The sequence below is a fragment of the Penaeus vannamei genome, chromosome 40 (assembly GCF_042767895.1).
Source record: "Penaeus vannamei isolate JL-2024 chromosome 40, ASM4276789v1, whole genome shotgun sequence".
Classification (NCBI taxonomy): Eukaryota; Metazoa; Arthropoda; class Malacostraca; order Decapoda; family Penaeidae; genus Penaeus; species Penaeus vannamei.
The window spans coordinates 25,209,914-25,222,413 of NC_091588.1; the positions used below are offsets into that span (position 1 = coordinate 25,209,914).

The 12,500-nt window shown below is 40.4% G+C and overlaps 1 protein-coding gene across 3 annotated transcripts in view; it reads left to right on the top strand.

Moving 5' to 3' along the window:
* Positions 1–7,679: 7,679 nt before the first annotated feature.
* LOC113829325 (cyclic AMP response element-binding protein A) overlaps positions 7,680–12,500 on the top strand; it is a 41,277-nt gene continuing 36,456 nt past the window's right edge. The window contains exons 1-2 of one of the 3 annotated variants that reach the window (XM_070117415.1): positions 7,680–7,802; positions 9,255–9,975. In XM_070117415.1, coding sequence (XP_069973516.1) covers positions 9,805–9,975 — 171 coding nt within the window. In that variant the 5' untranslated portion in view covers positions 7,680–7,802; positions 9,255–9,804. Of the gene's footprint in view, positions 7,910–9,254; positions 9,976–12,500 lie in introns of all 3 variants that reach the window. The other 2 variants (XM_070117414.1, XM_070117416.1) reach the window with 2 other exon arrangements.

The window sequence follows — 12,500 nt, forward strand, 5'->3', positions numbered from 1 at the left end:
ATATATATATATATATATATATATATATATATGTGTGTGTGTGTGTGTGTGTGTGTGTGTGTGTGTGTATATACATATATATATATATATATATATATATATATATATATATATATTTATTTATATGTATATATATACATATGTATGAACATATACATACACACACACACACACACACACACACACACACACACACACACACACACACACACACACACACACACACACACACACACACACACACACACCCCACCCCCACCCCCACCCCCCCACCTCCCGCCAGCGATCAAGACTACTTTCCTTTCAACAAAAACCTTCGCCGTGACGAAGCTTCTCGAACGAACCGCCGACTTGCAACAATCTTGCATAATGTTGCTTAGACTCCTGACCCGACGGAGAAGAAGCTCCATCACGAAGGACCATCACTTGACCTCGTTTTGAGGGGGGGGGGTCCTTTCGTAAGGGGGTGTGGAGGAAGGGGGTGGGGGGTCTGAGATGTGTGGGGGGGTGGGGTTGGGGGTGGGGGGGGGGGAGGTTGCGTGTGTTGGGAGCGTGGTGGGTGGGAAGGGGGTCTGAGATGTGTGTGGGGTGGGAGAGGGTGGGGGAGGGAGGTTGCGTGTGTTGGGGGCGTGGGTGGGGGGGCCGGTGGGGAGATGGGTGTATAGGTTGGGGTTCGTGTGTGTATCTGGGGGGGTGGATGGGTGTAAATGTGGGGGGGGAGGTGGGAGTTCGTGTGGGAGGAGGGGGGTGTAGATGTGGGGGGAGGAGGTAGGGGTTCGTGTGTCTCTGGGAGGGGGGAATTGTGTGTGGAGGGGGTGGGGGTTCGTGTGTGGGGAAGTGGGGGGAGGTTGGGGTTAGTGTGTCTGTGTGTGTGTATGTGTGTGTGTGGTGGTGGGGCGGTGTGTCTGAAGTGCGTGTCTGTGAGTGTGTGGGGGGGTGGGGGGTGGGGGGAGTCTGAGATGTGTGCGGTGAGGGTGCGTGTGTCTGCGGGGACTGCTATTGTATGTGGACGTGTGTGCGTGTGGCTGTATATGTGTGTGTGTGTATGTGTATGCATACTAAAAGGTTTCGAAATGAGTAATGCATAGTATGTATAAATCCTACGTCATTATAGTGAGTGTATGGTTTATAAATTAAACTGCATGTTCCTAAATACACAAGGCACGGTTTCGGTTTTGATGCCAAATGCCTTTTAGTGTAAACTGCCTTTTCTAATATACTGTAAACCTCTTTTACTTCATTGACTGTTACACCCTAAAGGACATGGTTTCACAAAGTATATAGTTTAGGAATGTCCCTTGATTTATCCATACTGTATCTGGTTTTGTAAATACAGCATTTTGTAGAGTTTTGTATTCACTGTATACTGTTCTGTACGTATTGCACACTGTTCGTCAGGTATGGTGTATGGTGTATCTTTTGTGAGATATACGGCCGGTTTGTCAAAATTGTGCCAGGCCCGACCCAATGAATTCTCACACATACAGATGCAGAAATAAAGGTCTATCTGTCTGTATATCTGATAGATATGCATTTAACCAACTATTTGCCGGGTTGATATGCATGTCTAGACTGATAGATATGCATTTATTTCTTTATTTGTGCATGTCAGGTATGCGAATATTCTGTGGGTCGGGTTTCGCACAATTCTGAAAAAACCGGCCGATTATCTAATTTTTCTACAGTTACCCTGATGCGATCTACTAGCCTTAAAACAGGCTTGTGAACGACCAGTCGATCGCGATATATATATTTATATATATATATTATCTATTATTATTATTATTATATATATATATATATATATATATATATATATGTGTGTGTGTGTGTGTGTGTGTGTGTGTGTGTGTGTGTGTGTGTGTGTGTGTGTGCGCGTTTGTGTGTGTGTGTGTGTGTGTGTGTGTGTGTGTGTGTGTCTGTGTGTGCGTGTGTGTGTGTGTATGTATATATATAAAACACATAAGTAGTCTGACTTTATAAATTGTATGTTGTTCAGACACGTCTATCATTATAAATATAAGTATAACTTATTCCCAGAAAAAAAGAGAAATATAACAATCCAATTATCATGGGTACTTGGATATGCAATTGCAGCTGTTTGCATGACAACTACTGAAGGGCCAATTATCAACAGTTACAGTAGTTTGATCGACTTAAAACAGGCTTACGATCGACTGGTCCCTCCCCCCCCCCCGACATATAGTGTTTTTAATGTCAGTGTATAGTTTGGTATACAGTGTGGTTTTGTAATCTACAGAATTGCACTATATTTATTCTGTGCATGTCTTGATAAGTACAGTGTACAGGTTTCTAATATAAAGTGTAGGGTTTTATATATATATAGTTGTTTGTATGTATAGTATAGTTTGGTATGCAGTGTTTATGATTCTGGATAATTCGGTAAACATGTTATGATTTTTCGTATACGTTTCACGGCTTTATAATGTACTGTATAGATTATTTGGTGTACTGTGCATGGTTTATGTTTTATGTACACTGTACAACGTTGTGTATCTACTGCTCATGGCTCGGTATGTACAGTGCATGAATTCGTAATATATGGTACTGTTCACTATGACTCAGCATGTACTAAATAAGTTTGTACATGGACTAAGTACCGTTCTCTATATGAACTGCAATGTGTAATGCCAAATATGTTCTGAAATTCCGAGCAAGTCACCCCCTAGAATTTCAGTTAGAATGAAAGTTCAATCTTAATCGTTTACAATGAAGTGGGTGTTACTTTCTCTTCGCAGGGTTCTCATCTGCCGAATTCCACGCTCATGTCTGCGTTGAACTGCCACTTCCCCTTTCACTTCACTTCACTTCACTTCGTTGTGGGTCAAGAGCAGTTCACGTAATCCTCAAATATCTAATTCCTGTCTTCGTTATGGGTCGCGCCTCGTGTAAAAAAGTATAGCCATGGCAACCAACGAGAATATGTCGCATATGAAGGCTGAGCGAGAGAGAGAGAGAGGGAGGGGAGGGGAGGAAGGGAGGAAGGGAGGGAGGAAGGGAGGGAGGGAGGGAGGGAGAGAGGGAGGGAGAGAGAGGGAGAGAGAGAGAGAGAGACAGAGACAGAGAGAGAGAGAGAGAGAGAGAGAGCTTGTATGTATTGTAAAGCCGAAGATAGCACATTTTCCAAATGACATGACATATGACCAAGTAAAAAAAAAAAAAAAAAAAAAAAAAAAAGCGAGCAAGCATAATCAATCAACCATGAACTAGATCTTTCTGCAATTGATTCCATGTCCGCTGTGTGCTGTGCAGTATGTTCTTTGCAATGTTCAGCGTTATCATCATCACTTCTCTTAATGTTGCATGTCACCCGCTGTTCTTTATATCATCATGTTAAGTGTTATCAGTATATCAGGAGATTATCAGTGTTATCATGATTATCATTGTCATCATGATTATCAGTGTCATCATGATTATCATTGTCATCATGATTATCATTATCAGTGTCATCATGATTATCATTATCAGTGTCATCATGATTATCATTATCAGTGTCATCATGATTATCATTATCAGTGTCATCATGATTATCATTATCAGTGTCATCATGATTATCATTATCAGTGTCATCATGATTATCCTTATCAGTGTCATCATGATTATCATTATCAGTGTCATCATGATTATCATTGTCATCATGATTATCATTATCATTGTCATCATGATTATCATTATCAGTGTCATCATGATTATCCTTATCAGTGTCATCATGATTATCATTATCAGTGTCATCATGATTATCATTATCAGTGTCATCATGATTATCATTATCAGTGTCATCATGATTATCATTGTCATCATGATTATCATTATCAGTGTCATCATGATTATCATTATCAGTGTCATCATGATTATCATTATCAGTGTCATCATGATTATCATTATCAGTGTCATCATGATTATCATTATCAGTGTCATCATGATTATCATTATCAGTGTCATCATGATTATCATTATCAGTGTCATCATGATTATCATTATCAGTGTCATCATGATTATCATTATCAGTGTCATCATGATTATCATTATCAGTGTCATCATGATTATCATTATCAGTGTCATCATGATTATCATTATCAGTGTCATCATGATTATCATTATCAGTGTCATCATGATTATCATTATCAGTGTCATCATGATTATCATTATCAGTGTCATCATGATTATCATTGTCATCATGATTATCATTATCAGTGTCATCATGATAATCATTATCAGTATCAATATTATATCAAGAGCGTTAACATTATCATTATCATTATCAAGTGGTATCAGAAATTATCCCGTTGTGTTATTTATTATCACAACGATGGTTATTCTTATCATTAATCATTTTCATTATTAGTATCATGTCATTACCTATTGCCATAATTATCACATCTTTGTCATGTATTTTATCTACACTATTACTATCATTTTTATTGGCCTAAAACAATGATTACATAGTATCACTGTTATTAGAAATATGATTTTTATCAGTATGATTAACGGTATCAGTAGAGCAATATTAGTAACATTTTCATTACTATTACCATTATAATCAATATTACCATTACAATCAATATTATCCTCCTCCTCATTATCATTGCTATTGCTGTTATTATTATTATCATTGCCATTACTATTATTATTATTATTGTGATTATAGTAAGCTATATAAAGAGCCACACTAAAAAAGAATCGAGATTTATACCACCAAATATATCAGTGCAGGTCAAGATACAGCTAAGAAAGAATAGAAAGAATAGAAAGTCAGCTAATTACGTAAGAAAGAAAGATACAGCTAAGAAAGAATAGAAAGTCAGCTAATTACGTAAGAAAGAAAGATACAGCTAAGAAAGAATAGAAAGTCAGCTAATTACGTAAGAAAGAAAGATACAGCTAAGAAAGAATAGAAAGAATAGAAAGTCAGCTAATTACGTAAGAAAGAAAGATACAGCTAAGAAAGAATAGAAAGAATAGAAAGTCAGCTAATTACGTAAGAAAGAAAGATACAGCTAAGAAAGAATAGAAAGAATAGAAAGTCAGCTAATTACGTAAGAAAGAAAGATACAGCTAAGAAAGAATAGAAAGTCAGCTAATTACGTAAGAAAGAAAGATACAGCTAAGAAAGAATAGAAAGAATAGAAAGTCAGCTAATTACGTAAGAAAGAAAGATACAACTAAGAAAGAATAGAAAGTCAGCTAATTACGTAAGAAAGAATAGAAAGTCAGCTAATTACGTAAGAAAGAAAGATACAGCTAAGAAAGAATAGAAAGAAAAGAAAGTCAGCTAATTACGTAAGAAAGAAAGATACAGCTAAGAAAGAATAGAAAGAAAAGAAAGCCAGCTAATTACGTAAGAAAAACAGCTGATCTTTTAAACTTATCAAGAGTCGGAGAAGTTACAATCTCTGAAGGCAATCTAATCTAAAGTCTATAAATGACAGTAAAAAAAAGTATCTAGAAAACTGACTTGTAGACGATCGACTTCATATCAAATATCATCGAATTGAAGGTCACAGAATATGACAACAATATCCTAATTCTTAATTATCGCTCATATTGGTGTCATCATAACTTAAATCACCAACATCACTATCATAAAATCTTCATACATCATCACTGCTATTAACATGATTGTAAACGAGTTGTATTTATGAAGATGGAATAGTTACCTTTAACCAAGTATGAGTAGATTGGTAAGTAACGTCTATGGGTGTTAAATAGCTCCTAGTTGCACGCTATTTTTTTGTGGGTTGGTAGAGCGTCTGGTTTGCAGTTGCTAGCCTGCAAAGACTCAGGTAAATTAATTTATTATTTATTTATGAGGGTAAATTATTTATTCATGATTGTAAATGATTTTGTTAGGCTACGCCAATTTTATTCGATGTTTCTCGTATTCGCCGACTCAATTCTTAAAAAAAAAAAAAAAAAAAAAAAAAAAAAAAAAAAAAAAAAAAAAAAACTACAGGTTTTTGGGTAGTTTTGTTTTTATTGTTATTATTATTATTATCATTATTTTTTATTATTATTATTATTTTTAGTTACTGGCTTATTAAATTTTGGATGGACAACATACAAAAAAATACAATAATAGTAGTTGACAACTCGTGTAGCTTCGGTCAAAAACAATATTCTTTATTCGGAATTATGGTAAGAGAAAAAAAAAACTAGAATAATCCTGTTATTCTTCATGTTCTGCAATCTCTCTTTCTTCTCCACAGACTTATTCCATTTTTTCGCCTTGTCGCTCCACTTCTTTCCGAAAAAAAATCGATAAACAATAAATAAAATTGGTGTGGCCTTACCATCATAATGATCATTATTACTGCTATCGTCATAATTATCATAAATAAAATACTGTTAACACCATAATTACCATAAATAAAATACTGTTAACACCATAATTATCATAAATAAAATACTGTTAACACCATAATTACCATAAATAAAATACTGTTAACACCATAATTACCATAAATAAAATACTGTTAACACCATAATTATCATAAATAAAATACTGTTAACACCATAATTATCATTAGTACTGTTAACACCATAATTACCATTAATACTATTACCATTATTATCATTTATACTGCTGACATCATAGTTAATATTGTCATCACCATCATTCACATAACACCATGATCACCATTAATTTAGACTGCATTATCGTCAATATAATTAACATTACATCATTATCACTTCAACAAATGCCATTATTATGTTAGCAATTGCAAAAAAAAGTGTCATTTCAAGATACCAATGTTTAAGATTCCTACCATAGTAGTGTTATATGACACCTGTACCCTGTGAACTTCTATGTAAAGTTCAGGTATATTTCTGGTAATTTGAAAATTGATCTGTGGATAGTTCTTTTAATTATTTACTAGAATTTCTTAAAATTTAATTGTCTCCGTCTATTTATCTGTCTGTGTCTGTGTGTACGTGTAAGACAATGACACAATCATTAAATAAACCAATGATACAAATTAAGATCGTCAATATTCAGAAATGTTATTATAGTTTTATTCCTCCGCTTCCTTCTTTCCTCCATTCCTCCTTCCCTTCTTTCTTTTCCTCTTCCTTCCTTCCCCCAATCTCCTCTTCCTCTTACTTCCTTCCTCCAACCTCCTCCTCTCTTCCTCTTCCTTCCTTCCCCCAACCTCTTCCTCTTCCTCGTACTTCCTTCCTCCAACCTCCTCCTCTCTTCCTCTTTCTCCAACCTCCTCCTCCTCTTCCTCTTCCTTCCTTCCCCCAACCTCCTCCTCTCTTCCTCTTCCTTCCTTTCTCCAACCTCCTCTCCTCCTCTCCCTTCCTTCCCTCCTCTGTCTATTCCTCCAACCTCCTACTCCTCTTCCTTCCTTCTCTCCTCCTCTTCCTTCCTCCTTCCCTCATCGCATCGATAGTACTAAATAATTCACTGCCGCACAACCATGTGACTAAGGCCTTCCGTGCTCATGAGTCACCCAAATGGTGCAACTGGCAACGTGGATTCTCTGTCCTCTCTCACGCAAGCGCACACCCCATCCCTTTCATCCCACGAGATTTTGAAACCCCGTCTCTCCCATTTCAGCGAGAAATACACTCTAATTCTCTTATTTGGGACTCGCTACGACATCTCGGCATCCATATCTACCATTCTCATTGAGAAATAACGACGGGGGTATTCTCCATGGGTGAAAATAAGGGTTTGTTTACATCCGTTTTCTCGTGGAAAAGGGAGAATGGAGGGTCGCCGCGTTGGCACATGTCTGACGCAACGCAGTCCCGTGTTTACGTCTCGGGAGAGAGAGGTAGCCATGGACTCCTCCTTATAATTCCTCAAATATCTCCCTCGGTTGTAGTAGATGGTCGACTCCGCGCGGTTGTGGACGAAGAGCGGTTCCCAGTGATCCATTCTGTGAGATTTTGGGGCTTGAGAATGTTTTGTGTTTTTAAGAAATTGAAGAAATAATGAAGATTTTTTTTTTTATTTTGGATCCGTGTGTGTGCCTCGGGAATCGGGTTTTAAAGTGAATGTCTATTTTTGGATGAAATGAAGTGATAGAGAAGAGACAACAGTGGAAAATAAGGTTATCGGATGGAAAAGATCGTGTTTTACGAAAGAAAAAGCTTAGATATTAGTATTTCTTGCTGATAATGTGAAAAACACTCCCCTGTAGGCGCTTCCAGACGTATAACTAAGCCTACTGATGTGATAATTCGAGGGAAAAAACTAAAATGAAGTGAATGAAAGTGATGAAAGATAGTGAAGCACGAATAACAGAAAACTGACAATTATTCCACACTTTTTTACATTATTAACGATAACCCATAAAACGAAATAAGAACCAAAACAGGAACAAAAGTAACACGGAAAAATATGCAAATGTTTACTGAATATTTCCTCATTTAAACAATTCTGATTATGATATCCGCTTATTTGTGTATCACAATTCCTTTCTATATTGTCGAAGAATCTAAATGTGATATGACAGTTTGACAGTTAAATGACGTTTAAAATCCGCGCCTTCATACACCGTCCAACCTCTTTATTTACAGTAATTAAGCTTTTGATTGTGTGTTTTCTTTATGCCAATAATTGCTAGAGAAATTGTAAGGTCTAAAAAAATGGAGTAAACCTTTGTATATGTATTTATTTTCGTTTAAAACATATGGAAAAGAAATGAAATTCGAACTGTCATCTGGTTGAGCGGGTTTCCAGTTAGGTACTTTCCTGAACCAATTAATTCTTCCAATTTTATCTCATTTCATTCCGTATTCACGCATTAGATGGTCCGCGTAGACTTTGATATTTATTCTACTTACATTGGTATATCCCGTAAAAGTAATAATAAGCAAATAACTCGCCAAATAGAAGCGTAATAAGGAGATCAATGAGGCAGAATAACCACCGGAGACCTCGTGCGAGGCTAGGCGGTGGGCGTGGCTTCGCTAAATCGCTTTCCCAGATACGAATTTTTTCGTTATAGATCGGACGGATTTATTCCCCTTCGTCCGTCATCTCGCCCAGACGCTGTCGATGACTTTCCTCGCTGTATTTCAACTGTATTTGATGTATTCTCGCACCCATTATGTTCCGCCATTTTCCATTGCATGTGGGAGTGGCATTCCGAACTGTATGAGATGTATTTATGTCTATGTTACGTGTATTAAAAATGTTCTTTTTCCCCCCATTTCTTTCCTATTAAAAAAAATAACACCACGAACGCCATAACAAACCGACGAACACTCCCGTTGAACAGAACATTTAGCAGCAGTGTGAATTCCTCTGCGTCGCGGGGAGGAACGGACCAACCCACCTCCCTTCGCTCTCTGCTTCGTCGGCGTTCGTGTAAGGGGGAAGAGAGAAAGAGAGAAGAGAGAGAGAGAGAGAGGAAAACGAGTTCTGGAACGTTACCACTATGAAAGCGAGATCGAGGCACCGGGCGGCGTGGAACAGGTGAACTGGCCTAATTACCGTCAGTCGCCGGTGAGCGCTTGTCTGGGTAGCACAGGGTCGTCACTCTCTCCCCCTCCTTCCTCCCTCCTTCTTCTCACACAGCTGTTTATTTATTGCGAGTGCTTTGGCGTGAGATAAATTAAAGGAAAAGCAATAGAAACAATAGAAAACTTGAAAGGATAAAGAGGAGAGTAGACGCAAGGTAGAAGGAAAAGAAGAAACGGACGATTTTATACATTTTGGATTCTCTTCGGTGGCATGTGTGCATGAATTCGTCCCGTCGGGATTCTATGGAGAAAACTTTGGATGAATCGAAATTCTGAGACGCTGGATATAAAGGAAAATAAATCAAGATGTGTTCGGCGGATTTCGGGATGTTAGACCTCCTGTTCGACAAGGATGATCCTGCTGTCAAAGGCATGGATGGCTTCAGAAACACGATGTTCAGCAGCACAGACAAGTTATCCGACTGTTCGGATATCAAGGAGGAGGTGCTGGAGTCGGGCACGATTGACTGGAAAATGGTGAGTTGAAAGAGGCTTTTATTTTACTGTTTTTTGGGTGCGTGTGGATCTTTATTTTTTCTTGGTAGATTTAGAGGAGGGTGTGTGTTGTGTTGGTCAGATGTGGTTGGGAGGAAAGTTGAAATTGAGGGTCTATGTTTTTCTCATTTTTGTTTCGTCTTCGTGGTTGGTTTGGAGGAATGTTTTGGCAAGATTGGCGAGTGTTTTTTTTTCTCTCCTTCGGGAATCGGGAGGAAAGAGTGGGTGCTTTCTCGCAGAATGCTTTTGAAAAGTGTTTGGGAGTCTGGCACGATTGATTGGAAAAGGGTGTGTTGGAGGGATTACAAATCCTCATTGCACACGTCGACGGATTGAACCATGTCGTGGCTTGATTTGCGACCGGCATTGTCCAGGATTGGGAGAAGGATTGGGCGATCTGACAGGTGAATTCGGCGCGACAGCTGTTCGTTGCGTCAAGATCAGCTGTGCGTGGGGCGGAACCGGCATGGCTTCCTCAGCCGGGAGGGTGGGGGGGGGGACGCACCACCTCCCATATTTCCCTCGTTTCTCTCCCCTTCCCCTCGTGTTTCGCCCTCGTTCCACCCTTCCTCCCACTCCGCAGCATGCACGGCGTCGACCTCGCCCGCCGTCGGGGGATTCCAGGCCGGGAAACACGCGATTTGAGGACGCCATATGTGCCGAGTCCGCGACCGCCGCCGCCGCGTGGGGACGAATCACATGGAGTCAATATGGTGCCACGTAAACAGATGGGCGGCCGGCACGCTGGATTCGCACGCCCGCGCCCGTCTTGTTTGACCTCTGGGTGGCTCGTTGGGTGGTTTGGGTGCGGTGTGTTGGTGGAGAGATAGATGTCGTCGATTCTCCGGTCCATAAGGGTGGGATTTAAGGGAAAGCGGTCCCGTCGTGTGCCTTGGCGTCCGTTGCACGTGGGGGACGCCGTCAAGAACTTGCAGGCTTACACACGCCCACATGTTGGCATAATACGTACGCATGAACATGGCACATAGGTGTACATGTGCGTATACACGGACACACTGTTCATGCGTACATCGAAACGTGTGCATACGCATTTTCGTGCATGCAGACTTGCGCATATGGATTCATGCTTGCGCCAGACGGGGTCAGATAAACGCATTTTGATCCGTACGCAGACAGACACGCATATGCACGATCGTATTGCTACATATTTATATTTACGCAAATGGATACGCATATGTGCACACGTATATGCATATGCACGCACACATGTACACGCATACGCACATGTACGCACATATGTACACGCATACGCACATGCACGCGCACATGTACACGCATACGCACATGCACGCACACATATACACGCATACGCACATGCACGCACACATGTACACGCATACGCACATGCACGCACACATGTACACGCATACGCACATATGTACACGTATACGCACATGCACGCACACATGTACACGCATACGCATACGCACATGCACGCACATGTACACGCATACACACATGCACGCACATATGTATACACACATCCGCACGCATGTAAACATACGCACATGCATAACCACACATAAATACACATATTTGCATACCCTTACAAAACATTTACATATCCATACACACGTAGATACATATACATACGATCCCGCACTTACATATGTACACTTGTGCATATGGATACAAACACACTTCTGTACGTATGTATAAGTATATGTATACATACACACTGCAGTATACATGCACACATATTGCGCTTATAAATTCACATATGCGTGAGCATTGTAGGGACACGCACGCACACGCACGCGCACACACGCACACGCACGCGCGCACACGCACGCGCACACACGCACACTCACTCACTCACTCACTCACTCACTCACTCACTCACTCACTCACTCACTCACTCACTCACTCACTCACTCACTCACTCACTCACTCACTCACTCACTCACTCACTCACTCACTCACTCACTCTCTCTCTCTCTCTCTCTCTCTCTCTCTCTCTCTCTCTCTCTCTCTCTCTCTCTCTCTCTCTCTCTCTCTCTCTCTCTCTCTCTCTCTCTCTCTCTCTCTCTCATATCCACAGATCTTTCACTCATTCCCTCATACCCACTGGCATACATACATGCCTACCAACATAGGCCTACATACGTACATGCCCACCAGCATAGACCTACATACGTACACGTCCACCACCATAGGCCTACATACATTCAATTGATTTGCCATTTCGTCAGATCGCGATACACTCAACGCCCTCAAGAAAGACACACGATGATGAAAGTTACACCCGTCCCGCAGTACACAGGCGGCCCACGGTCCGGATACCGTATTGTGTCATACCGGCGAGGGAGATAGGGGTTTCCTCCGGTTGAGAGTGACTCACGGCTCACGGTACCGGTATTCCCCAGTCCGGCGCCGGTTGAGGTGACGAGTGGCTTCTTGACGTGACGGAGAGATGGCTTTTTTGGGGGGGGTTGGGTGGAAAAGCTTTCGGGGTGGAGAGAGAGAGGGAGAAAGGAGGGAGGGAG